The sequence below is a fragment of the Patella vulgata genome, chromosome 3, assembly GCF_932274485.2.
Source record: "Patella vulgata chromosome 3, xgPatVulg1.2, whole genome shotgun sequence".
Taxonomy (NCBI): domain Eukaryota; kingdom Metazoa; phylum Mollusca; class Gastropoda; family Patellidae; genus Patella; species Patella vulgata.
Genome location: NC_065881.2, coordinates 64,057,352 through 64,084,503, shown reverse-complemented (window position 1 = coordinate 64,084,503; position 27,152 = coordinate 64,057,352). Strand labels below are relative to the sequence as shown.

Genomic DNA, 27,152 nt, shown 5'->3' with positions numbered 1-27,152 from the left:
TCGTTTGCAATGCTAAATTTATTATTTTCTTTATATCAATATACAATATTTATCATTAATATATAAACAAACTGATATCAATTGTATATAATTATATATAAAATGATCTCATATTATTAAAATAATACGGTATATTGCACATTGTCATCAACATAAATATTACAGAGATGAAGGACCAACAACAGCACGTAACGATACGATGACTGCATCAGAACTTTCCTCGCTTGCGAATTGATAAGTTTGTCCATTTACAAGAGCGGACGTGGATGTTGGCGAGTCAACGCTTCGACGTAACTTATGCTCGGGGAATTTTGGACTATTCGCGGCTGAATGTACATCAGCTGCTACAGATTGAATAGTTCCAGGGATGTAAAAACCAATTGTATCGTCTGCTTCTACTTGAATTCTATCTGCTGAACTGACACTGAAAAATTCCTCACCATTTCCTTCTGTGTTGAATTCGTTGTAGCCAACTAATGTGTAGCTGGAAGAAGAAAAATATTATATTCTACAGACTGTTTTCCACACGTACATGGCACAACGTCTAGTCATTCAGATGGGACAAACACTGGGGGTAGCATGTGCATGTTAAAGAACCCTTGACGGATGGATTTCGATGAAGAGTAGGTGGATATACTGCTGTCCAGATACAATATCCCCGATAACACACTGCATGGTATATGCACGTCTTTATTAACCTGATAGATGGTGAACAGTAGACAGTTAAATCACATATATTATCATTTCTTTTGTATTATTTAAAGATGCACTAAATCTGTCTAATGAAGATCTTTCGTTTGGCCTTAAATGTTATATAAATATATAATTAGACGTTTATTTACATGCCAGGCCCATAATCACATCTCTAGAACTTCGGAAGGTTTTGATTTTCAACAAATTTAAATACAATTGCCAATCGTATTTAAATCTGTTGAAATTAATGAAAAGGGAAAATTGCAGTCAAGTTACTGCATTCTGAGCGGAGTTATCCGTCGTTTGTAGAACAGGGTAGTCTCGATTATCTATATTTTAAATATTATAGCGAGAACTATCAACTCTTTATATAAATTTTACATCATTTGTGGATCATACGGATTGTGAAATCCTGAACTGTAGTTTATTTAAATTATGTCTAAATACAGCACAGAGCAGAATAATAAAAGGTAAAAACTAAACGGAATTTTAATTAGTTTGTTTTTTCCACTTACTTTGTTCCACTGGGTCGTAAAACAAGAAGAGCAATAGGACCGGCTTTATTACTGTATAACTGCCATTCAACAATCTCTCCACCTCTTGGTATATAGAATTGTTCATGATTAGTAGTAAATATACCGTTAGCAAAGTTTGGAATGACACCACCTCTGTATTTTAACTGTTCTCCGTTTATATATGTCAATACATTAGCTTCCGATCCAACTGAAATAAGATACAAAAATATAATATGATTATTTCAACACCTGTGTTGAAACGTGTGTTGGAAACACTAATACATATTACAATCGTTCTTTTACGAGCACGCCAACTTGCACATAGGACCTCGGTTGTTCGTCCCGTCAGAACGATTTAACGCTGTCTTGCATGACTTACCAGGCCTGGAAATAACAATTTTAGATGTACCTGACAAAATGTTAGGCACTAATGAAATAGTACCTGATATTTTCAACTTAGTGCTGAACATGTATTTATAATATCTATTAAACAGATAAATCAGTGCCGGGCAAATTGACAGGCACCAGAGGTTTTGTGCCTGACAAAGTCTGATACAGTGTCTGACATTGTCTGTGACAGGTGCCTTATTTCCAGGCTTGCTTACAAGGGGAACAAGTTGAGAATTCCGATGATCTTTCTAGGCCCAATTACCCGAGGATTATACAGCAAGATGGGGAATGAGGAAATAAATTTTCATAATTTTTGAGTGTGTTTACATCTTCTGCTGACAGACCGGAAATTACGTATCGAGAACGGCTATTGCTAAAGGCGAATAAAATAAATAAACCAATTAAAAGAACAATTTTAAATTTCAACCAATCATGTAAATCTAATTCTAGTACAGTGTAAGCGGGCTAAACGGACAGGGAGAGTGAAATTTCTTTGACGAACTATCCATGCCTAGCGACAAGAAGTTGGCCTTGAAGTGAGATAAGCGTGATCACGTAATGCAAAATGAATTCCACTTACGAACACATACAGGAGGTGATCCACCAACTTGACCAGATAATAAACAGCCTCTGTTTAAGTTACCTGATTCTAACCAATAATTAGTATTACATTTATATCGCAATATATAGCCACTCTCAAATGTACTGGTATCAGATAATAGAGCTGTATTTGCTGGTGTGGCAGGAACATCACATGGAACTCGTAAACTGATTTCTGAAACAACAAAAACAGTTATTATGGGCTGGATGAACTAATCAAGTAACCTAAAAAAAACAACCTTATAATTGTACGTGCTTAGAGTACATAGCAAAGGAGTCGGGATGTGGGACGGGTGTGGGGGGGGGTCTAAAATGTTATAACCCGATTATAGTTTATTGATCTATTACTTATCCAGTATTACCAAGACGTGATTAACCAGAATCTAATAAATAATCGAATTAACATACACTTAATCTGTTCTAAAAATAAACACCCCTCTGACAACTTACCAGGCTTGGAACAGACAAAGGGATGATTATTGTAATAGTAGCAATATACGTCGTTCCATACTCCATTTTCTCCACTATATTTAACACAGTGTTCCAAGTTCCAATAATTATTTGGTTCACCTGAAAAGCGAAACAAAAAGACTTGTACACATGTGTGTTTAAGTACTTTAAAAAAAAATATACAAAGAATCGGAAACCAGTTTGCTATTTGTAAGTGACTTTCCCAAATTGAACAAATCAACGAGGACAGTGATGTTCTCGACCACCTTAAAGGGTTTCCGAATAATTATTATCAATGTATTAATTACGCATGTTTGTGAATATTAAGCTCATCTTTGTCCTGGAAATTATTTAGCTATTTTGAAATTCCGTACAATCAGTCTAGCCCAAACGGTAGCCACTTCGATTGAATTCTGAGACAGACATCGCCGCCCCAAATTATGTACGCCGTTTATCTGGTACATACAACTTACTTGTAAACACAATTATTAAGAACCCTGAACTGCTATCATAGCCACATTGTTAGATTTATATACTGAGCGCCACGGAAAACGCATCACTTAGTTTTTCGTATAACAAAATGATCCTGTAAACATATCTTATTTATTTTGCTTCTTATTGTGAACAATATTCAAATGGGAACACATCAATAACAACACATTTGTACACTTATGGATGTTTAATCTGTAATCAAGGGTACAAAGTCAGAGGGGTCAAAACCAAAAGTACGACACAGATGTCGGTAGCGCGTGTGTCCTCCACGGGCCATCATCACGGTAGGCTACAGCATTAACGCAACCCCTGCAAATGTGTAGGGCGGTCCGGTGATGAAATGTGAAACCTCCCCACACCATTACACTTCCCCCACCCCATCGATTCGTTTCGAAGACGCAGCAGTCTGCAAGACGTTCCCCAAGACGTCTCCACACACGTTGACGGCCATCAGCGTGATAAAGATGAAAGCGATTCTCATCACTGAAGAGCACACTTTGCCAGTCTACTCTTCTCCATGTCTGGTGTCCTTGAGCCCATATCAAACGCCGCTGACGGTTATGATCCATGAGGATAGCTCCAACATAAGGTCCTACTTCTCTTAGACGACGTCTTACGGTGTTGGCACTTGCTGGTCCTTGTCTTCCGACGACTGCTGCACCTGTTCGAGTCGCTGGGCGGAATCTGTCACGCAGATGAGTGACCCGGATGTGGCGGTCTTGAGCCTGGTTTGTAACGCGTTGTGGACCAGGATGTTGACGGTCACGTGTTGGTTCAGTAACTCGAACACGTTCCACCAACCTTACATTAGTGGACTGATGACAATTGAAGTGTCTGGCAATAGCACGCGTAGACATGCCAGCCCTGGACATTCACATGGCTTCATTCCGTTGATTTTCAGTAAGTCTCGGCATCTCTAGCTCGATTCCTTCACACGTCCAACAACAAATTACGACAGATTGACGTTTCACAGTTCATGTACTGCACATTAAGTTGAAAACATACTTTTAAAGGGCTCACACACAATGCTGCACGTGAATATTGGGGTTTTCATGTGCATCTCGTGCAATTTTTTTTTTGTGCACACGGACCGATATTTTTTGCGTCTGGGAGCATTGTGTGAAACAAAAGTTCATAGTATTGCATAATATTATACATACAACACCACCTAGTAATAAAATATTTGGGAAAAAAAAGTGATGCGTTTTCCATGGCGCTCAGTATTTACTTACTGCTAGCCCAGTTTGTATCGCCTTGAGCAATTGCTGACTCGTCTGCCCAAGTAAAGGTTCCCTCGTTACCGATATCATTGGCACCAATCCATATTGTTGCTGATCCTCTTAAAAAATAAAGTAAATACTTGATCAGAATTTTTCCAAGCGGGTTCAAGTAATACATATATATGTTAATTTGAATACACTTTGTTTCTAATTTTTATCAGATTGTGCCATTAGAAACATACGCCTAACCATAGAAACAGCGGTTGCCGAGATGCAAAATGTTATTAAATTTCAATTTACCTTAATAAGTCGACCAAATCTTTTTCGACTCCCTGTCTTACACCAGATACAATTGCTCCATTATCATTACAAACACCGGCAGCTTCGTTATAATTCTTCTCATTAGTGTAGCTATGATACTTATAACAGTTGCTACCGGCTAGGGTCCATCCCTCTTCACAGGCCCCTTACCACGAAAAAGAAAGGCATAATTAAAGATAGGTAATAGTAAATGAAATGGCTTTTAACGTCCTGCCGTTTTGGGCCATACACGATACACGCTATGCAGTGTGCTATGTGGGACATTTTGCCTAGACAGCTAGACAGCTGTTTTACCCCTACAATGTATCCAATTCCAGCTTTCAAGGATTCCGTTACGTGTACGCCGACGGCGGTTTTTGGCCCCATCCGAAGGAATACACGCTGTTCCTTGCCAGACCCTTTGTCCTCAGCCACTGACAAAGGGTGACCACGCCGAACAATCGGCAACAAATCAATGGTTGGAAAAGTGCACGTACATATAAAATAATAATTGCACTCTTGAGTTGCCCGTTCATTGTGTACCACACAAGATTATAGCAACGTCGACTCTGCTTTGGATAGTTAACTAACACTGGGCGATTAGACCTACACATGATACACGATGGTATTACTTCATCGAGAATAAAATATCTATTGTTCAGTCGGCATAATATTAACATAAAAATATTTATTTATAATTTACCTGTAGTACAACTAAAGATTTTACAAGTCAAAGCACAGAATTCAGTTGCATAACTGTTGTCTGTATCACAAAAGCTCCCATCAGCCGTAAACTGTTCTTGACAGTCAGTAGCTACATCAACACAAGGCTGGCTTATCACTGGAAAATCACGGATATATTTCACTAATCAGAATGGCTCATCAATTTTAATATTAAAATTCATGCGTTTTTTGTTCCAGTTCTTGTCCCTCTGAATTATTGGTATCCCGTCAGATGGTACACATACACAGTTTGTGTTCCTCTGAAGTATAGCTATGCTGTCAGAGGGTACACACATACACAGTTTTTGTTCCTCTGAAGTATAGCTATTCTGTCAGAGGGTACACACATACACAGTTTTTGTTCCTTTTTAGTATGGCAATACCATCATAGGATATACACATACACAGTTTTTGTTCCCCTGTAGTATGGCCATCCCGTCATATGTATAAACAAGAATAGTGTTTTTTTAAACAAAATAAAATATAAGTTAAAGATACATTATGGGAGATTCGATAACGAGTTGGCAGTTCTCACTATGATAGTTAAAAACTAGATAACGTAAAGGCAATTTGCTGAAAATTTCATTCAAATTGATCCACTATGAACCGATAACTAAGCGAATGAAATTTCTGCCTACACTGTAACAAAAATTTCTGTGAAAAAACGTAAAAAATTCCGGAAACAAAAATTACCAGGAAAATTTTATCCGTATTTGTTTTTCCTGTAATTTACAGAAATTCCCTCAATTAACAGAAATTCCATTTTCAAATACAGAAAAAAAAAACCTTGGTAAATTTTGTTTCCTGACGATGATGAAGGTGATAAAAATTTCATTGAATTAACCATTGACTTTATATGCGTGCGTGAAATAGCTTTATTTAACGTCTGCTTCTACCGAAGTGATAACGCAGATAATCTTTAAACGTAACCTCTTTTCGCTAATATAAGAATCGAGAGCAAGGTATCACAAACCGCTACTCGTAGGTGGTTGGAGGCTTTCAGGTGTAAGTTTGCGGTATTTTCAATTCGCAGGTATGTAGACTCTGCCATAGAGACAAACCGACTTACACTGGCCAACCGGTTGTACTATCCGGATTTAAGCGTGCTTCATTACCAGATATTACAATCTTAACACACGCAGTATTAAAACATATTTTTATATATTTATGAAAATACTTACAATCTGATTTCCGTATGATGAATCACAATACACTTTATAGATCTTATAAATAATGGAAATTAGATATATATGACAATCAATATGCCAAACTTTACAAAATATGATTCTTCATATTATGGTAAATAAATTGAAATGAATACTATAACATGATGATTAGGAATGATTATATATGTATACGATTACTTATCGTTGCACCGTTTATCCCGTAAAATAACAGACTTAAGTCCATTACAGAACGGAATAAAACATTTTATCCCTAAATTTCAAGGAACTTCCTTGTCATTCCACCGTTTATTCCGTAAAATAACAGAATTAAATCCATTATAGAAGGGAATAAAACATTTTATCCCTAAATTTCACGGAAATTTCCTGTTTAATACTGAATATTCTACAGAAATACATAAAACACGTAATTTGAAGAAATAATTCACACTATTAACACAATTTCTCTAAAAAAATTCATCGATTAACAGAAAAAAGGTGTTAAATTACGGAATTCGGCCACATAAAAAATGGATATTTTTTACAGTGTAGCCTCGGTCATCATAAAGTAATTTGAATGAAATTTTCAATACATTCATTTCATATTATCTTATTTTGAACTATTATAGCAAGAACGATCGGCTCTTTATCTAAATATTACATAATGCATATATTTAAACATACGTTATGTAAGAGCTAAATCTGGCTATTACGGGTCTTTCTTTAGGCCTTAAATGTTATCTAAATTATTAATTAGACAATGATTAACTTATCAAGGCCATACTCAACTCTCGATGCCATCGTTAGCCTGCGATCTTTAGTGGATTTGAATACGTTTTGTGATGTATGAAACAACCGTAAAAATGGATAATTGAGACTTTATTTATTATCGTAACAATGGTAGTAATGACGATCGAGGCTAACCTAAAAGTGAATCGCTAATATTTAAGTGAAGCAATTTGACTGAAATTTTCATTATCTATTTTAACTGTTATAAGAGCTAAATCTAAATTATTAATTAGACAATGATTAACTTATCAAGGCCATACTCAACTCTCGATGCCATCGTTAGCCTGCGATCTTTAGTGGATTTGAATACGTTTTGTGATGTATGAAACAACCGTAAAAATGGATAATTGAGACTTTATTTATTATCGTAACAATGGTAGTAATGACGATCGAGGCTAACCTAAAAGTGAATCGCTAATATTTAAGTGAAGCAATTTGACTGTTATAGCGAGAACTGTCAGCACTGTATCTAAATTTTACATAATGTCCCTTTAAAAGGACGAGGACAAGTCAAGTATAGTCTTTTAACTATTATAGCGAGAACTGTCAGCACTGTATCTAAATTTTACATAATGTCCCTTTAAAAGGACGAGGACAAGTCAAGTATAGTCTATAACACGGACTGTGTAGTGTCATACCAACTAGGGATTCACTTACTATTATTATCCTTTTGGCAAACGTAATAGTAATGTAGATAGTACGAACAATAGACATCTCGCCATGTGTTTCCACCTATTGTGTTACTCATCAGAGCACAGTCAGTCCATCCATTCAAATTTCTAGGTTGTCCTGTGCATAGAAACATAAGTTAGTAAATACAAAACAAACATTTTCACGTCATCGTTTTTGGTTTCTTTTACATTAGATAAAATATATGCTAATAGTTAAATTTTCAAGCTTTTATGATTAGCTTAGTTGTAGGTAGGTCAGATATAAGTTGTAAGTGGTTCAGATACAAGATGTTTGGAGATACTATACATCAATAGTTGTATGACAGTCTCAATTGTAACCCGAACAATTAACATAATATATATCTGTCAGTAATGACTACGTGTATACCTGCTGCCCATCTTTGCTCTTGTGCGCCTACTTCTGATCCATCTAACCATCGCCATGTACCTTCAACAGCCAGATCACTGGCGCCAACCCAGTATTCACGACCAATATGTCTAAAAAAACAGCACATCTTATGATATTGGTTATTCTGAATCATAGCTTCTGCACATACTTCTATTCTGCTCCAACTATTGAAGACGGGCATACGCCTATAGTGTGATATGAGGGAAGTTTCGCCTTCCTGCGGCCTACTCTTATTCCAATTTCAATGACCAAGGAATCTTTTACGTGCACGCCAATGAGCACAGGGGATCTCGGTTTGTCGAACCATCTGAACGAATATACATTATGCTTGCCAGGCCCTCTGCCCTGCACCGCTAACAAGGGAGAACCACGCCGGAAAACCCCGGTGAACTTTCTCGATCTTTAGGCTAACGAGTCAACGTCGTTCTGAGTCACCGTGCCCCCCCCCTCTCTGATGCATTGTAATTCTCATGAATAATAAATACTAGTGTTACACATTTGCACCATATAAACGATTTATTTAATTGAATACAAACAACTCCCTGTTACCAGGATAAACTTACGTGATTTTCCGAATAAATTCAATATCGTCTTTAGATCTTGGCATCATCAAAACCCCTCCATCGTTAACACAGTTGTCTCTAGCAGTAGACCATAATGCAGTAGTATCGTGAGTAAAATAGCACAAACTATTGTATGCATGCCAACCATCATCACAAACTATAACAAGTGCAGTATTTCAATAACTGTACAATTGATAAAATTCTGGTGTGTTCAAATATTTTTACATACACAGTAAACAAATAAAAAGTTAAAGATTCATAAATGAAGTAAATTTTAACAGTGAACATTCCCATCATTGCTGGGGGCTTCATTCCTATAATTGACATGGGTTTCAATCACATAATTGACATCGGTTTCATTCCCATCATTTCTCAGGTCTTCATTCCCATCATTGCCAGAGGCTTCAGTCCCATCATTCCCGATGGCATAGTGGTCTATAGGTTAAATGGTTTGTTATTCGATTCTAGGTTTGTATATTACAAGACGTTGTGTCGTCTTACAATCTCCCAGAACTCCTGTTTGTACATTACAAGATGTCGTGTCGCCTTACAATCTCCCAGAGCTTCTGTTTGTACATTACAAGACGTCGTGTCGCCTTACAATCTCCCCGAACTCCTGTTTGGACATTACAAAGAGTCGTGTCACCTTACCATCTCCTGGTATTCCCGTTTGTACATTACAAAGAGTCATGCCACCTTCGTATTTTTTGGTATTCCGCAGTGTACGTTACAAGAAGTGGTGTTTCCTTGCAGTCTCCTGGTTCTCCAGTTTGTGGAATTTCCTTACAGCCTCCTGGTACTCCGGTTTGTACGTTACAAGAAATGGCGTTTCCTTACAGCCTCCTGGTACTCCGGTTTGTACGTTACAAGAAATGGCGTTTCCTTACAGCCTCCTGGAACTCCGGTTTGACGTTACAAGGAGCAGTGTCACCTTACAAGCTGCTGGTACTCCGGTTTGTTCGTTACAAGGAGCAGTGTCACCTTATAATCTACTGGTACTCCGGTTTGTACCTGACAAAGACTATGACATTGGCTAGTGCCCAGTGATCCTCAAACCCCCTTCCTAGTTAGCTGTCATGACTTGCAATAATTTCACTCCTAATATTAAAATATCTGCGATCAAAAAAATAATCCTTAGAATATTTCCGTTCAATTTGTTTATTGCTGTTTAGATTGTAATAACATCTACAAGCTGACAACTCGAAATGAAAATATTTACCTTTGCATGCCGATCCGGGACCAGCCCAGGTACCGTCAGTTGTACAGGTTAATGCCACTGATGACGTAGATCTAGTGTTACAAGTATAAGTAACCTGGTCACCAACAGAATAACTAGACTTAGCTGCATCATTCGTAGTTCCATCGGGTAATGCCGTAGGTGGAGAACAAGATATGTCTCCGACTGAAATGGGGTAGAATGATCAAATTTAACTACGAGATGTGTTTCATAGCTAACGAAATAGGGCCAGGACAGATTTTTTAACCAATCGAAATGAGGTGTTGTTGTTTAACTCGGTACAGGGTTTGGTTCAGTGCTTTATCTTTTTCTGTGATAAGTAAAATGGTAATGAAAGAATTCGACTAGAAATCAACAGCAGATTTGTTTAAAGAAAATAACATGGGCGCAACACGACAGATCAATTTTAGGCTGTTATAGAATAAGTTTCATATGAAAACAAAGAACCTACTGATTAATTTGTATCACCCAAGCCTTACGTTTTTGTTTTTTTGTTTTTTTTGTTTTTTCAGATTTTGTTTTTTCAGATTTACACGATCAGACTTCAAAGATAGCTGGAAAAGTGGTTCCCTGGCTCTGTTCACGTCATTCAGGAAGCACCCTCCATCAAGACACGTGACATCTTTTGGAGCACTGTCTATTTACAACAACGTCGTTTTGTATTTATATCTTGCAAAAGGATTATAATCATCGGTGATACTTCAAGTACTTTTTTAAAAGTTTTAAAAGAGATATTTATGTTTTATGTATTTGGCTATGTGCCAAAAATACAAATGAAATAATGTATGATTATAAAATTGATTACACGATATTTTCAATATGAAGTTTAAAACAAATAGTTCATATATTATTACTTGAAGGGGCAACAGTAATTGCTGGAAGTTGGTCGGCACACGTTGCACGACATAGACTGAAGCCACGGGTATCTTGAGTACAAAAATTAGTAACAGTATCTTTCAATGTCGCACACCTGCTCGCAGATTCTCTGTCGAAAGCTCTCTCTGGAAAAAAATAATATAATGTTATAGTACATAAAATCCCAAATTACTGACATTAGGATTATCGTCATTTGCGGTGTTTGTTAATCCCTTGCAATCGAAATATCTTGAAAGTTGAATCTCAAAAAAGAATATAAGTTAAAATGCTGCCGTTCAGTTTTTACAAAGTTATAATCTTTACGCCAAGCTTATATGTACAAATTTTAACTTGGGCGCCATTACGTGGTACACTTGTAAAATGTATGATGTAGGCGTCATATGCAATTTAAATCAAAAAATTAAACTTTTCCTCGTCATTAGAAAATTACCATAATTTCAGACAAAATAATTTTGTGGATTCAACAGATGACCGATTATGCTTGAATCTATGAGCGATTTCAGACAGTATATAAATTTCTTATTTTTATTAACTTGTGTATAGCCACTTTCATCTGTATATCCTGTAAGTAAAATGTAACGTACCGACGCCACATACATCACAGAAACCTCTTGCACAATCTGCCTGAGAGGTATAACACCAAGGTCTATCTCCATCACCGGGATTTCTACAATAATTTGCCTCTAAACCGTCATTAACATCACTAAAATAGAAGGCGTCAATATTATTATAGGCAATAACACAATGAACCAATATATAAAAATATAATTCTCGTACATAATAATGGAATTTTAAACTAATCTTCTAAAACATCTGATATCACTTCTCATTTGAAGGATCACATATCTTTTTTGTACATTTGGATTTAGATATTCACATCCGAGCGACATCACAGACAAGGCATATTACAAGCTAGACGCCATATTCATACGCCATATATTAGTAAATTTAATAATTGTAAAAAATATTAATACCACACATATCAGTTAAACAAATATATGTAAAAATATCAATACCATACATATCAGTTAAACAAATATTAATACATACATATCAGTTAAACAAATATTAATACCATACATATCAGTTAAACAAATATTTGTAAAAATATTAATACAATACATATCAGTTAAACAAATATTTGTAAAAAAAAAATTAATTAGTTAAGTTGATACTTGCAGAAATATTAATACCATATAATATTAATTAGATATATTAATACCATATAATATCAATTAGATTATTACTTGTAAAAACATTAATACTATACACATTAGTAAAAATAATACTTTTACTTACTTTGTACTTTGAGTAGCATGTCGACAATTTTTAACTTGAGACCAATGTAAACAGGGTTCGAACTCTCGGGTATGATTAACTGAGCCTCGATATGACTGTCCTAGATCTGATTTCTTAAAACAATTCTCTTGATCTAGATAGATTAGAAAAATAAGATATATCATAGCTATGTGCTTTAATGGAATTTCAAAAAAATAAAAATGTTCTTACAGTTGTGTTCCTTCGACGATATTACTTTATATCTAAATCCTTCCTCTTCATTTAAATTCATAGCAAAATACAATACGAAAGTTGAATCTTAGTATTTACAAAGACATGATTGATTGAAATAAACAATCCAGTGCCACCTATAAGTGTTCGTAACACCTTTTAAACTTTTAATCCGTTCGGACCCAAGCCGGGAAATAGTCTTTGCTGACGTTTTGATTCTGTTTTCTTAATAAATTTGGGTACATTTTTTGGCGTGGTTTAAGTCGTGAAGTTTAACATGATACTTATGCTATATTAAATGGGCCGACCTGGGGATATCTAACTATTTGAGGAATTAAAAAAGTTAATTCGGTACGAATATATAGGAAATTCCTTCTTTGTTACATAGATGAATTCATTATTTTATATGTTATAAGTTTCAGTTTTTCAGTAAATAATTTTATTCTTCCTTTGAAGAATAAATACCATATTTACAGCTAAATGGGTTATGTGATACGACTACCATGGCAGGATGTAGTATTGGGTGGCATTTAGGAGTAGTTAGTGCTATTGGTATTTGGTAGTATTGGGTAGTATTGGGTAAATCATCCTGCAGTAGGAGAAACATCTTTATAGTAGTAGTAATTACCTAGAACTAAGTCAATAGTTGCACTGAAGCCGCCACTGACTGTGTTGTCATTAGATCTGAAGATGACGGTCATGACATTGTCATGACTTCTCCATGTTCTACCATCGTTTGTACACAATCTGGAATAATGTTTTAGCATATAAATATATGTTAAATATATCACTACACTCTAAAACATTTGGCGATATCAAATTTGAAGAACTCGTGTTATTCTGGGTTATGCTCCTAATAAACCAAACTAACAACATCAATATGGATTAAAATAGTGTTCAATCGATTCTAAGAGACAATCAAACACAACAAAAACTATAAAAAAAAGAATTTCAAAACAACGCATTAATACGAAGACTTCAGCCGGTCGATATATTATCGTAAATGTTGTTGCCATGGCAATTTTTTGTTTATTTCGAAAAGAGCGAACATACTCTGCTTCGAGGGCGACACCCGGAACTTAACGTTGAAGTTTAATTAAAACGCATGGTCTATTTATAGTACCATTGTCAAAGGATGGGGGATTGGGTGCCGGGGAGTGGGTGTCTGAAACAAACACAAAACATTGCAATAAACTCTTGTACAAAGCTAGAATTTATCATGCTATTAAGAACAAGTGTCGCTAACATAGACAAAACGTTATCAATGGGACTATAGTTTGAAATTTATTATACTGGACTATACTGTAACTCGAGGCAATTAAAACGTTCCATACAGAGCATTATTTCAACAACTTATTCTAAAATGTCATTTTATTGAAATTAAAAAAATCAACACATTTACATACCTTCTATTCGACGCAGCAATAGTCCATGGTCTAATCTCGACGGTATCACCACATGTGGAACCAAGGTCAAAATCGTTAAAGTTAAGAAGAAGGCTACTATCAACCGGACCCTGTCAATATTAATATATAACATATTATATATAGTACTAGTCGCTTTAAAACATAAATAACTTCTCAATATCCAAGAAAATTTGAGAAGGCATTGTAAATTCATTTACAATAGTAGGGTGACCCATGCAGTGAAAATTTTCTCTACAGAAAGTAGGACTCGACACGGCGAATGTGCACACTTCAGTGGCTTGTCTCGAAGTGATTCCTGACTAACCAAGCAGTATGATAATACTCAGCACTAGAGTCTATGAGACTATAAATAGCCATCGCACGTGCAATTCTCTACACATCTATCAACTATTAAAGCCATAAAAAATCTAATGTTGGCGATTCTAAATAGCAGTAATATTTAGCTTTTTGGTTATTACAGCAGCTTTAGAAATTACGTTCGTTTATTTTTTAAATTGCTTTATCATTAACTGTACCGTTAGGAGCGGCATCTTTTGGTTTAGTTCAAATAACATCTCTGAAACACTTGCGTTAGGCAAAAACATGATACCAGCAGTAGTTTCAATTTACTTTTACAAGGTTCTTAAAACAATTGTTGAGTTGCATAAAGTGCGTATTTCTAAATTCAACTTCTTGTTCCAGCTTTCTGCTATGTTTCGTAAAAAGGTAGTCTTGATTATCCCAAACTGTCAAGCAGACGTACAATGGTCGGTAGACTGGTTAAGCGAGACAAATTACAAAACAAGGGCACGTAAGCTATTTTTTTACTCACAAATGCCCGGATGTAACCCTCTTTCAGTGTATTATTTATGGATGGTTAAATGGTCATTTTTGGCTTGGTATATATATATATAAATATTGTGGTGTAATTGTCGAGATATTTGGATATATATATTTATGGTGGGTCATCCTAACAATAGTCTCAGTCTACAACAATGTCAGCGGGATAAATATATTTGAAAACAATAATCACTAATGTCTTAATACATGCACATGGCACCTGCAGTGATAATAATGTGAATGCTATGATAGCAGCATCACAACTTATTTAAGAATGATTAAATGACATGGGATTTATTGTCCTACTTCTCGTAATAAACTGGCTAATGAAGACGAGCATTCGCCATATAGTGTATTTGAATTGCAACTGTCGAAGGTTCTTTTACGTGCACATGACATCGGTTTTTGTCTCATATGGACGACTAGACGCCGTTTTTCGCCACCCCTTGTCCTGTACCACAGAAAAGGGGAGTAATTCCAGGAAATTTCCTCGACAAACACGAGGATTAAAACCAGGACCTCTTGGTCAGTAAGTCAGCGACATACCCAAGGAGTCACTGTAAGCTTCACTTATTTCAGATCCTCATTGGCAAAGTTAAAGGACTGCTGACAGCTTTGAGTAAAAGTATGAGTGGGTGTGTGGCTATACAATCATCTTTATTTAATATTAGCTTCCACACTCAGATATCGCAGACAAAAGGACCAAGGTGGCATATTGTATTACCTTTATTAACCAGAAACATTGTTGATTATTGTCATAGTTTGAAGGGTAATTTGGAGAATTTATTGTTACTGTTGTAGTTGTTTCTGACAGTTCAATAACTCCTCCACAAGCTAAAAATAAAATAAACAAAATTACTGATGAAAAAAGAATGTGGAAGTTTAACACTTAAGTCTAAATTCTTTCAAAGATTAATGTTTACCCTCTAATTCAAATTATTGTTCTAAAACTACAGAAACACGCAACATAAGTCAGCGTGTGTTGCAGGTAAATATTAGGAAGTGACGTCACACTAGCGCATGACTGTAAATAGGGCTTTCACATTGCCCGTGGTTTAACAGTTTGGATAGATCGTTCCATAGTGCAATAATTAATTCTCTAAGAGTGACCAAATCGTAAGATCTTTGACTAATATGTCGACAGTTGGTGAAATAATTGTTTCACAAAGGACCAGGGGTCTGTTTCACGAAATTTTAACTAAGATAAAATTGAAATTTTAGTAATTTGATTGGATAATATTAGATTGATTTTAGTCCTAAACCAATCAAAATGAAGTATCTACTAAAATTTTGATTTTATCTTTAGTTAAAATTTCGTGAAACAGGGCCCAGGGATGCAGAATGCAATTGAAACGATATTAATTCTAAGAGCGGTTGTACTTACTTTCAGGTCTAACTACTGGTTCGTAATAACAGAAGTAGAAGAGGAAATAATTGCCGTTGGGATAGGTATACATATACGGTGTAGATCCATCTTTCCTAGCTAGAGTACCGGCTTTGTTATCAAATGTATAATAATATCTTGTGGACTTCATATCTGAATTAAAATCATGCCTCCATATAATGAAATTAAACCTTGCTGTTATCGTTACAATGTATGCATATACGGTAGTTTCAATTTAACTTCGTTTGCTTGTTTGAAACGGAAGATTCGGAATTGGTTTCTATCGGAAAACACAATATATTGTCTAATATTTCGCTAGTGTGCAGAAATTTCATAACAATAATAATGCGGTCAGCCATTATGGAATGTCATTGATTAATAACTTGGTGAATGGTTTTGTTTGTGTACTATGTTTGCGACCATTGAAACAGCCCGTCCTCTCACGTTAAAAACATGTATATCAGAGCTAGATTTACTTACTCTTTATTTCCTGGCACACAGTGTCGGGTGAATCCTGAACATAGCTTAAATCGTTCTGGAACAAAACCAATGGTGTCTCATTGGGTAGATCGAGGGCAATATGTTTAATACCATCGCGTCTGCAACAAAATTCAAGACGCGTGTCGGCACCAAACACACCGTCAGGAAGTTCTCCGCTGGCGGTGTTATTTCTCTCAGCTGATGCAATATGGTCATCAAATTGGACATAGCCCTCACTGAATTCTGTAATAGATTAATGACAATAACTACGAAGACTACTACACGCAAAGGGGATTGGTGAAGGAATACGTGTCATAATTTGAATTTAGTATAGTTAAAATCATATGGGATGTTCATTCCGTTTATTCGGTTGTTCACTCCATTTGTAGCTAAAGGCATATTTAGGTTTATTGTACTTCCTACCAATACTGTGGTGATTAAATAATCCTAGGGTTTTGACAAAAAAGGCTTTCCGTTTTCCAAGTACTTAAGGTTTAATGAGGGCGCGAACGCCGCTTTGTTAGAAGATTGTGACCTAGGTTTCCACTGTCGATTTTATGTCGACAATTCCTGACAAGTTAAAAAAAATTGACAGAACTTGACGACCGAACATCGGTATATAGACTATTGATTTATATAGTCAGTAAACTGGACAACTTCGGCACTGGGCATACGTCTTATTCTTTCTATCTCTATCACATTTGGGGTGGGGGGGACATGGTTTAACGCATGCGCATTAGATCATTAGGTATGCCACTGAGTCAAGTGGCGTGCGTGACAAGGAGTAGAGTCGCCTGTCAACCACTGGGTTTTCGCCGGGTCCTCCAGTTTCCCCAACAGTTAATTACCCCTACACGCAAGAGAATAATTAGATGAAACAGAACAATATGTTAGCCCCAAAATGACCTAGTTTGTGTTGAGTGGACGTTAAACCCAGTTTCTCTTTGGAAAAAATAAACATTCACCAATTTCTGGTTTGTCCTCGAGGTAATAGAGTACAGTTTGAGTGGAATTACCTGCAGGACAGCTCCCTCCTTCACGAAGAATGCAATAATTCCCTTGGCTCCACGTATTAGTACTACTGGAAAAGCTATTCTGAGAAACACAGAACTCATATTCAAATTTAGATAGATCTTGGGTGCCGGCAAGTTTTGATAGTGATGCATGTTGGTGCCAGCTGTATCCCTCACTCCAACTAGTACGATATCCAAGTTCAAAGCCTGGAGGACATCCACCTTCAGCAGCAATCATCGCATACGATCCAGACGGCCATTCGTATGTATTATCTAATGAAATAATAAAACAGGTAATGTGCCGTGTGATAATTTACAGTAAGTACATCCAAACTCAATGTTAATGTCAATATACAAAATGTTGATATATATAAAAACGTCAATATATACAAAATGACAAATCAGTGAGGTAGTATGTGGACTTTGCTATTGGAACGTTTCAGGCCGACGGTTGTTCCAACAGGAAAGTGGTATCAGTTGATCTAGAAATCATTCTGACTAGACATATAGAAGTAACAATCTACTTAACAGCAGTGTACACCACACCGATTTAAGAATTAATGAATATACTGTTTAACGTTGGAGTTTTGGCCTTAAAGGGCTAATGATTGTTTTCCAAATTTAATTAAGAAATTTCAAATGCAATATTGAACGAGGCCATACAATAAAAAAAATGAGAGTTTAATTGACTGACATCCTGTTTCAACTGTAGCACATCCGGTTGCTGGGTCTAATCCATCTGGACAAACACAAGTACACACACCCTTATACACTGCTACATAACCCTCATTAACGCATTCAGTGGTAAAGTCAGCACATTCTGGAGCTTTAAAAGATAGAAATAACTACATCAGCATCTTCAAACCGATTAAAACAAGTCATATCTTTAAAGGAGGCAAATCGCCAACTCATTATCATCCACAGCCTTCGACATGGCAAACAAGAGTTACTGGTCAATTTAAATCAACACTGATGTTGTTATCTTACCGCCAAAAGATAGACTTTTGATATCCAATATTTAAGACAAAAAGATAATTTTAAAATTGAAACACGAATCTCGTGCCAGAATGCTTTTGAGCACCATTTATAATGATGCGACTCGATGAACAAGGCTAAACATATACCACAAGAGACTACTACGGGTGTAAACTGAAATAACCAGACGCCAAAGACTCCTATTCAATTTGCACTCTTCGTGCATTTCGTCGAACATAATTGATTAGAAATTACTGTTGAATTTAAATCAGTTTATATACATTCATATTACATTATTATATGCGTTGTTACCCATTTGTGTTCATTTCTAGATACCAAAGAATAGCGATTTAGCTCCTTTATGATGTTTTAATACGGATACCACCACCACTTCTTTAATTTAGGAAACTATATAAATGTACATGAATTTAATGTGGTGATTTGCAGATTGAGTATCTTGATTATCATGTTTTCATTTGAAATTTCAGGTCTGATGATAAACAGTATGTTGGGACATAGCTGATTTTATGTTTAACAGCCGAAAGTTACTTATTTGAGCTAAATCATAGAAATATACACCATGTCAATGTCATGGCTCCTAGAATACAACTAAAGTGTATTAATAATTAACTGTAATCGTAGTAAATATAATAGACTAACCTGAAGCACATTGGTATATTTTATTTAATTCATAAAATGCGTAGTAAAACTGGTTCTTAACGGCCACATCATGATAATGACTTTGGATGGTTGGCTTATAATCAATCATAAAATACTGGAAATTGAGATTTGATTTTATTTTTCAGGTTTAAATATCAAGGTTTAACACGAAATCAGTTATTTCTGAAAACCTCGTATTAAAAGAAATTACCAATAGTAATTAACAACTGACTACACTTCTTATATATAGTTAACAGTAAACTGCCATCATACGCTACTCATTTTGCAATCACGTGAATGTCTGGACTATCACATGATCATTCAAAATGGAGAAGCTCTTATTGTATGAATTATTATGGAGCACCGAGGGCTATTTCGCGGAACAGAAGATTTTTAATATGAGGAGTCTGGAAAAAAAAAGTCTTTTTGTGTATTCCTAAGCAAAATGGCCACGTGTTTGGCACCCAATAGACTGTTCTTAGAATCTACCAAAGAATTCTGGGTGATTCTAAAGTACGAGAAAGTTACTTAGGGCTTTAGTCAAAATAGAAGAGAACCATAGAACTGATGACAATACTATCTGTTCGACGAGATCGTGGGATGTTTTTTTTTTATCTAATCTCACAATATAATAATTGATTATATGTTAACATACCGATGTTTTATAATGAAGTGTAACGGTGGTCTGGTAAGGTATATCGATTGTGTTGACAACAGATTCGTCATAATCGTAAAAATTATGAAAGACATCTAAATAAGAAAAAATGGTAGTTATTTTATCTTAAATTAAAGACTACGTTTGCTTGTAGACATGAACTGGCGGAATGACAGATCGGGGTCATCATTTACAACCATACTGTTATTATTATAGTGCTATTTCCACAAAGAGTACTCAAAACATATATAATGAAATGGGGTTTAACGTCCTACTTTTTCTACCCGACTGGGCTAATGAAGACGGGCACACGAAATACAATGTATGATGGGGGAAATTCCGTCCGGACACTGGCACAACGGCCTACTCTTATATCGAATTCCAAATGCCAAGGTTTCTTCTACTTGGACGCCAATGTGTTCAACTGACCTCGACTAGACAGCTATACTTGTGAGGCCCTCCGTCCTGCACCACTGACAAGGGGAAACCATGACGGAAAATCTCGATGAACTTTCTCGGCCAACACCGGGAGAGATTCAAAAGCCCGGATGTTTAAAAGCACACACCCTATTAAATTTTACATAAACCAATTAATAACTTAGCTTATGATATCTATAGAGTAAGAGGTGTTAAAAATAATTACTAGGTTTAATGTATTTCCAGTTTACTCTAATAAAATTGTCTCTATCTGGTGCCTGGTGTTCGTGACTCATCCCAGCAAGATGTAACAATTCATGACCACAAACCTCCTGAATTACAAAATGGAATAAAACATGTTAATAAAAATGCACCACCCCGTGTATATGTGTGATGTCTTTGTGTTAAATAAAATATACACCCTTCAGTGAAAGCTGACTGGCCTATCAGAAAGCAGACTGGCCTATTAGAAGGCAGACTGATCTATTAGAATGCAGACTTGAATATTAGACAAAGGACTTGAATATATGAGGTAGCATACAGGCCTAATGGAAAGCAGATAATTTACTAGTCATTTCAATAACCCGCTTGTACACAGAGACGTTTACTTATAAAGGTATGAGAGTGCGGGGGTTTAGAGAAAACCCACAAGGTTAGGCATGCGACCCCATTGCATATGACGTACACGCCTGGGATCAAAACTACTCCTTTTGATTCAGTGACAGACCTCACTATCAAAAGCGCAAACGTCAGAGATCCACCCCTCCTTCTTCCTCAAGAAATTAAAACTAAACTAAGTATACTACACAAAAGGGCTACAGGCGTGATAAAGTTATACTAGTTAATCAAAATATTCTTTATGAATTTAAACAACGCGTGTAACGTTTTCACTTACCCTAGAACAACACGATATTGTCTGGCCTGGAACTCCCACCATTCCAACATGAGAATTACAGCCCGAAGATCTGAAAGTCATAATAACATCACTATTTGTGTGTATGATTGTGTGTATGTGGGTGGGTGTGGGTGTGTGTGTGCGCCAACTCAATATCATCCACAGTCTTCGACATTGCAAACACGACTTACTGGTCAATTTAAATCAACATTGATGTTGCTATCATACCGTTAAAAGTTGGGCTTCTGATATCCAATATTTAAGACAAAATTTAAAATTTGTAATGAAGGGACTCGATGAACGAGGCTAAACATACCCACAGAACAATACTACCGGTGTAGACTGGAATAACCGGACGCTAAAGACTGCGATTGAATTCGGACTCTTCGCGTATTTCAACCAATGTTACTGATAAGACATTACAGTAAAAACAGAAAAGATTGAATGTAAATCAAGTTATATACATTCATAATACATTATTATATTATGCGTTGCTACCATTTGTGTCCATTTCTAGGTGCTAAAGAATTGCGATTTAGCTCCTTTAACACAAGCTTTAAAAAAATCGCCTAGTATCAACCACAGCTTACCTAGGTCTGATGATTTTACAGAAGGTTGATATGGTAGAGTACCCACTTTAAAACAATGATGGTTGCTCTGTGAGATATAGCCTGGAGATGTGCAATCAAATGAAAAGGCTTAAAGAGTGTCCCTGTGTTAGTGATTACCTTAAGTACCAAAGCCGCTGTGGCTCACTAACCAGGCGGCCCAGTGTTGGTCGAGCAAATTCACTGGTAATTTTCCCTTCCCAGTGGTCCCTGTCCGTTTCTAATAGTTAGGATGTGACGTGAAACCAGGGTTCATTATACACGGTGGCGTACACGTAAAAGAACAAAAGACCTTAGCGCCACTTTCCGGGCAAACTTTCATTAAATAAGGTACTAATTGAGGTGACAACCAGGGCTTTCACTTCAAATTTAAATTAACAGGTGATATGAATAGGCACAAGAAGAGTGAAAATGGTAAGGATTATGACTATGTTAATAATGAGCTACGTCGTGAAACAGTTCATAATTTCCAAAACAGATTTACTTACTTCTTAAATAAAGCATAAGCCGGGGGAGAAGTCCCGTTTAATTCTTGGAATTTGACACAGCTATTATCTTCCAAATATTTCATAGAAACTAGAATTTCATTTTTTTGACCAGCTGAACCTGTACCATCTATTTAAAAATAAAGAACACACAGAATAAGGACAAAGCATGAATTACAATGATTTTAGTTTTATTTTGAGTAAAAGTAAAGTTCCCAGGTAAGTTTAAACATGGGAACTAATTAGATGACCATCAGTCACTGTGGGTGAACAAAATCGTGTACTCGGTTTAAAATATGTGTGTGAAATAGCATCATTTCACGTCCGCTTGCACCGAGGTGATATCGCAGCAAAGTTTAAAATATGTGTGTGAAATAGCTGTATTTAACGTCCGCTTCCACAGAAGTGGTATCGCAGACAAGTTGTCTTACTTTCATTTTAATGATCTTAGCGCACGCGCAGGGGTCTTTGCTATGGGAGGAAACCGGAGTACCAGGAGTAAACCCACGAGGTTGAGAAGGCGCCCCTATGTCCAAGTCACATACGCTCACACCAGGATCGAAACCACAACCGCAAGCCAGAGGTGACCGGCCAGCTAGAGATCGAAGCCTGACACTCTAGACCACTAGGCCGTCTCAACCCCCCTGTCTAAAACAGCTACCCCTTGCTCTGTATAGGCTTTGCCAGTAAATGAATACACCAGGGGATAGTTTGATGGAAGATGATACTTCGATTGCATGTTTGTTTTGGGTGACAGTTACCCAATAATGTCGATCAGCATAGTCGTCTTAATTGATTGATTAAAGACAACACGATATGTGCTGTAGATAATGAAAAACGGGATCTGCAAACAGCCGGAGTTTCCTTTTAATGATAAATTTGATTGGCAACAATATACCTGTTATATCTGATTTATGTACTTCAGAGTCCATATTTGTTTCACATATCTTTCTTTGTATGGTGCTTTTAAAGGGCCAACCTCGATTATATTTTGGAGAATAAAGTTGTCTATTTTGAAGTTAAAAACCCATAAAATCCCCTACCTTATGGCCGAGTAACTATCTCAATATACGTGATGCGTTTTGAAACAACTTAAACCCGTCAGTCTTCATCTGGAAATTGAGACTGGTGTCCCAAGCTGTATTATACGGTGTCTGGATAAAACCAGACTTTTATTTTATAAAAAAAAACGTGTAGGTGATATTTACCTTTTGTTATCAAGTACAGCACGTGGGCCATGCACCGTATAGGCCTCTAAAGGAATGGCAATAAATTATCAGTTTACCCAACGAAAATATTGACCCGAAATTTTAAAATGGTTACGTGTCCAGATAAGCGGTTTTGATGTTCAGGTCCAAACGACTCAATGTTTTGAGCTGACATTTTTAGACAATATAAATACACAATTCCTCTATATTTTGACGCTTAAATTCTATACGTACGCAGACATTTGTTTCTGAGGCTCTGTTAAAATCGGGATAGTAGCTTTGTAACCATAACATCTTTACGTCGAACTCGAACAAAATTATTGACCTTAATTCATTTGTTCACTACTTGTATACATGCCGCGGCTATTTGAATGCCTGCTGCTACGTACTAGGTGACAATCGCCATTTCAAAAGCAAAAGCACTACAGCATTTTGCTACCTATGTAAACTCATCAAACGAGAAGTGGAATCGGGTATGCTAAAAGAGTGAGCACACCCATTACCACTTACAGCAAAATAGAGCGATGGTTCAGAAACCGGGGTTTATCGTCAGTTACATGTTGTAAGTAAATACAAAAGTACTATGAAAAACTGTTTTAACACCCTCAAGCGATGGATATATTACACACACCCTGCTGATAACGAAATGGGGTTTAACATCCTACTGTTCTGCTCCAACTGGGCCAATAAAGACTGGCATACGCCATACAGTGAGCTATGAAGGAAATTCGTGGGTAATTGGGTGAAGAATTTGACGAATGTGAAGATAGAAAGGTACGAAATGAAAGAATCATCACCGAATTGTAGCGATTCAGTTACGAATATGCCGAGCTGTTTACGGATATGCCGAATTGTTGGCGAATATACCGAATTCAGTTACGAATAAATGATGCCGTAAAGCTACGAAAAGTTCACGACATTTGTGGCGATTGATTCCTGGTTGATTTCGGACATTTGTGCCGGTTTGGGGTGGTTTTGGAGCCGTACTACGAATTTTAGGGAGCCCGAATAACCAAAAATGCCAAAGAATCGAATAGGAAGCTGTTACGGACGACAAGAAATGGATACTAAGGGTTTACGATACACATAGATTTGTAGACCGGCCACGAAAGTTTTTGTTTTTTACGAACAATACGAATGTGTAAGAACCAAATACGAATTAGTTACAAACTTCACAAGTCGTTTACGATTTTTTTACGTATCGGAAAATTTTGCATTCGTGACGATTTGTGGCATATTCGTAGTCCATGTGAAAACGGGGCATAAGAGTAGGCCGTAGCGCCGCTGTCCGGGCAAATTTCCATAGCACACGGTATGGCGTATGCTCGTTTTCATTAGCGGAGCCGGTGGTGAAAAGTAGGACGTTAAACCCCATTCTATTTCATTTTTACTCATTGATGACAATAAGAATCGTGCATTACATCCTACCATAATATTAGATATATAATTATCACTTAATTGTAATTTACCAACAAAACTATACTTACAGCTAGTTGCGTCATAATCCCATAATATTATACCATCTGTCCAAACTCCCGAATAAGTTAAACTAAATCGTTTCTTCCTCTTTCCAGCTTGTTCTTCTTGTTCATCAGCTGAGTTTTGTTCTGGTGGAGTACTTGGAGGAGTCTAAATACAATAAAAAGTTATTTTTAAACTTGAGTTTTCCATAATGGGTGGTACATCCTCTCACAATACTTTAAAAGTGTATTATTTTGGGCAACAAATGAAGCCCTGATCTCCAATCAATGATTAGGCAACTAGAACTTAAAATATCGAAATAAAATATCTTACAGCCATGTCCCTATGTTTGATCGATACACCAATAAACATTTACCTGAACCCAAATCCACAAAAGTTAAATTTTCAAAATAGCATTGTTGATATTAGATCACAAAGCTTTACTTCGAGTAAAATCCCACGAGATTTCATTGTAGCAATCTATTGTTTACTCTATGCTATAAACCACAACAGTTTTCAAATGATGCATTTGAAAACTCGTGTTGTTAAATTAGTTATCAACCTCAAAGATTGGTATGTTTGAGCCAAGAGATTAGTGTTCGTTGGCAACATTGAATTGTTAGATATTCTACATATTTAAAGATTAGTAAAGTTAAAGTCCATAACCCTCGTTCACGGTTCTCGCACAATATCTAATTTTCTCCTCATATTCCATTTTAAGGTGTACCCAAATTAATTATTTAACGTTATCAGAGCCAGAAAATTGTTTCGATTTGCATAGACGTAATGCTGCTTTAAACGCAAACTACATTGCAGTCGTTGGACAATATGAATTATAATTTGAAATATAACGATATCTCAGCTTCCACTCAACACGGTTTCGTTCCATCTAGGCAGTGGTTCTCAACCTTTTTGTGCTAACGGCACACCTTGGAACACATGAAAAAATAGCGGCACTCCTGGCTGAATATATATATGAAAAATATTTGACGGCATATAAACCGTAGACGCAGACTAGTCGTGGACGCATAGAATGACTCAAACTAATTAAAGTAAAACATAGCTATGAACTAATTTACCAGTACACATCAGTTAATACTCAATTGGGATCACGTGGTTTTTCGCATTTTCTTAATATGCCGTTCAAAATTTCGCGACACACTTAGGAAGATCTCACGGCACACTGGTTGAGAATTATTGATCTAGCGTTACTACGATTCAAGGTGTTCATTCTATTTGGGAGACGCAGTTGCTCAGTGAGTACTGCAGGCCCCGGATTTGATCCCGGTGTTGGGCTCGAATTTTCCTCATGATTTTCCGGTGTTTTTTTTTTACCTTGTCAGTGGTGCAGGACAAAGGGCATGGCAAGAAACAGTATTGTTTAGTTTAACAAATTACAACTTACATCCTTTAAAATTGCCTTTTCCTTCCCATCCTCGGCCGAAGCATTGTGGACGATTTCTTCCTTAGTTTTATGTTCAGTTAGGATATCTGCATCGCCAGTAATACTATCTATGCTCGGTCGTGGAAGTTTTGTATCTTGGTTGTTTTTTTCGTCATTAATACTATCTACGCGTGGTGGTGGTAGTTTTATATCTAGATTGGCTTTTTCGTTCTTCTTATCTACAGGGGATGGTGCTCTAACACTGTTGTCTTTGCATAGGGTTGATGCCACGATTAGAAGTACGCCAAACAATATTAAGCACTTCATTCTACAAATCAAATTTTAAAGTTATCAAGTTTGAGCATGTAGACATTTCGCTGATAAAAACCCAATTCGTCCATAAAATATAAAATAAACTTTAGACCATTCGAATATCATATTTATACGTCCATATTTAGACGTGGTTCTGTGAACGGAGAGGAAGACAATTCTATTTACCCAACGAAACGAAAATTTAACCGAAAAGCATTCGTTCCATCATTAAATCAATCCAATTCCAGACTATATTTTAACTTAATAAAATAAAACTTAAGCTCTTTTAACTTCATTCTTACCTAATTAATAAATTGTCTTACCTGAAGAATAAACGATATTCTTGCAGTACAGCACCGATGACTGAAG

General features: G+C 36.4%; 1 protein-coding gene across 1 annotated transcript; it reads right to left on the bottom strand.

The window, feature by feature from the left end:
* Positions 1–27,152, bottom strand: LOC126814965 (uncharacterized). The gene is made up of 29 exons (XM_050540448.2): positions 27,107–27,152; positions 26,493–26,799; positions 25,114–25,255; positions 22,422–22,548; positions 21,326–21,395; positions 20,657–20,762; positions 20,014–20,108; positions 19,359–19,473; positions 18,418–18,549; positions 17,727–17,996; positions 16,711–16,953; positions 16,231–16,383; positions 15,571–15,680; positions 14,007–14,116; positions 13,229–13,347; positions 12,391–12,523; positions 11,676–11,794; positions 11,070–11,216; positions 10,198–10,380; positions 8,979–9,135; positions 8,395–8,504; positions 7,993–8,124; positions 5,364–5,501; positions 4,661–4,826; positions 4,373–4,479; positions 2,649–2,768; positions 2,179–2,373; positions 1,209–1,416; positions 1–484 (listed from the first exon to the last, which is right to left on the bottom strand). Exons 2-29 carry the CDS (start codon positions 26,796–26,798, stop codon positions 160–162), a joined length of 4,338 nt encoding a protein of 1,445 aa, XP_050396405.2. The 5' UTR covers position 26,799; positions 27,107–27,152; the 3' UTR covers positions 1–159.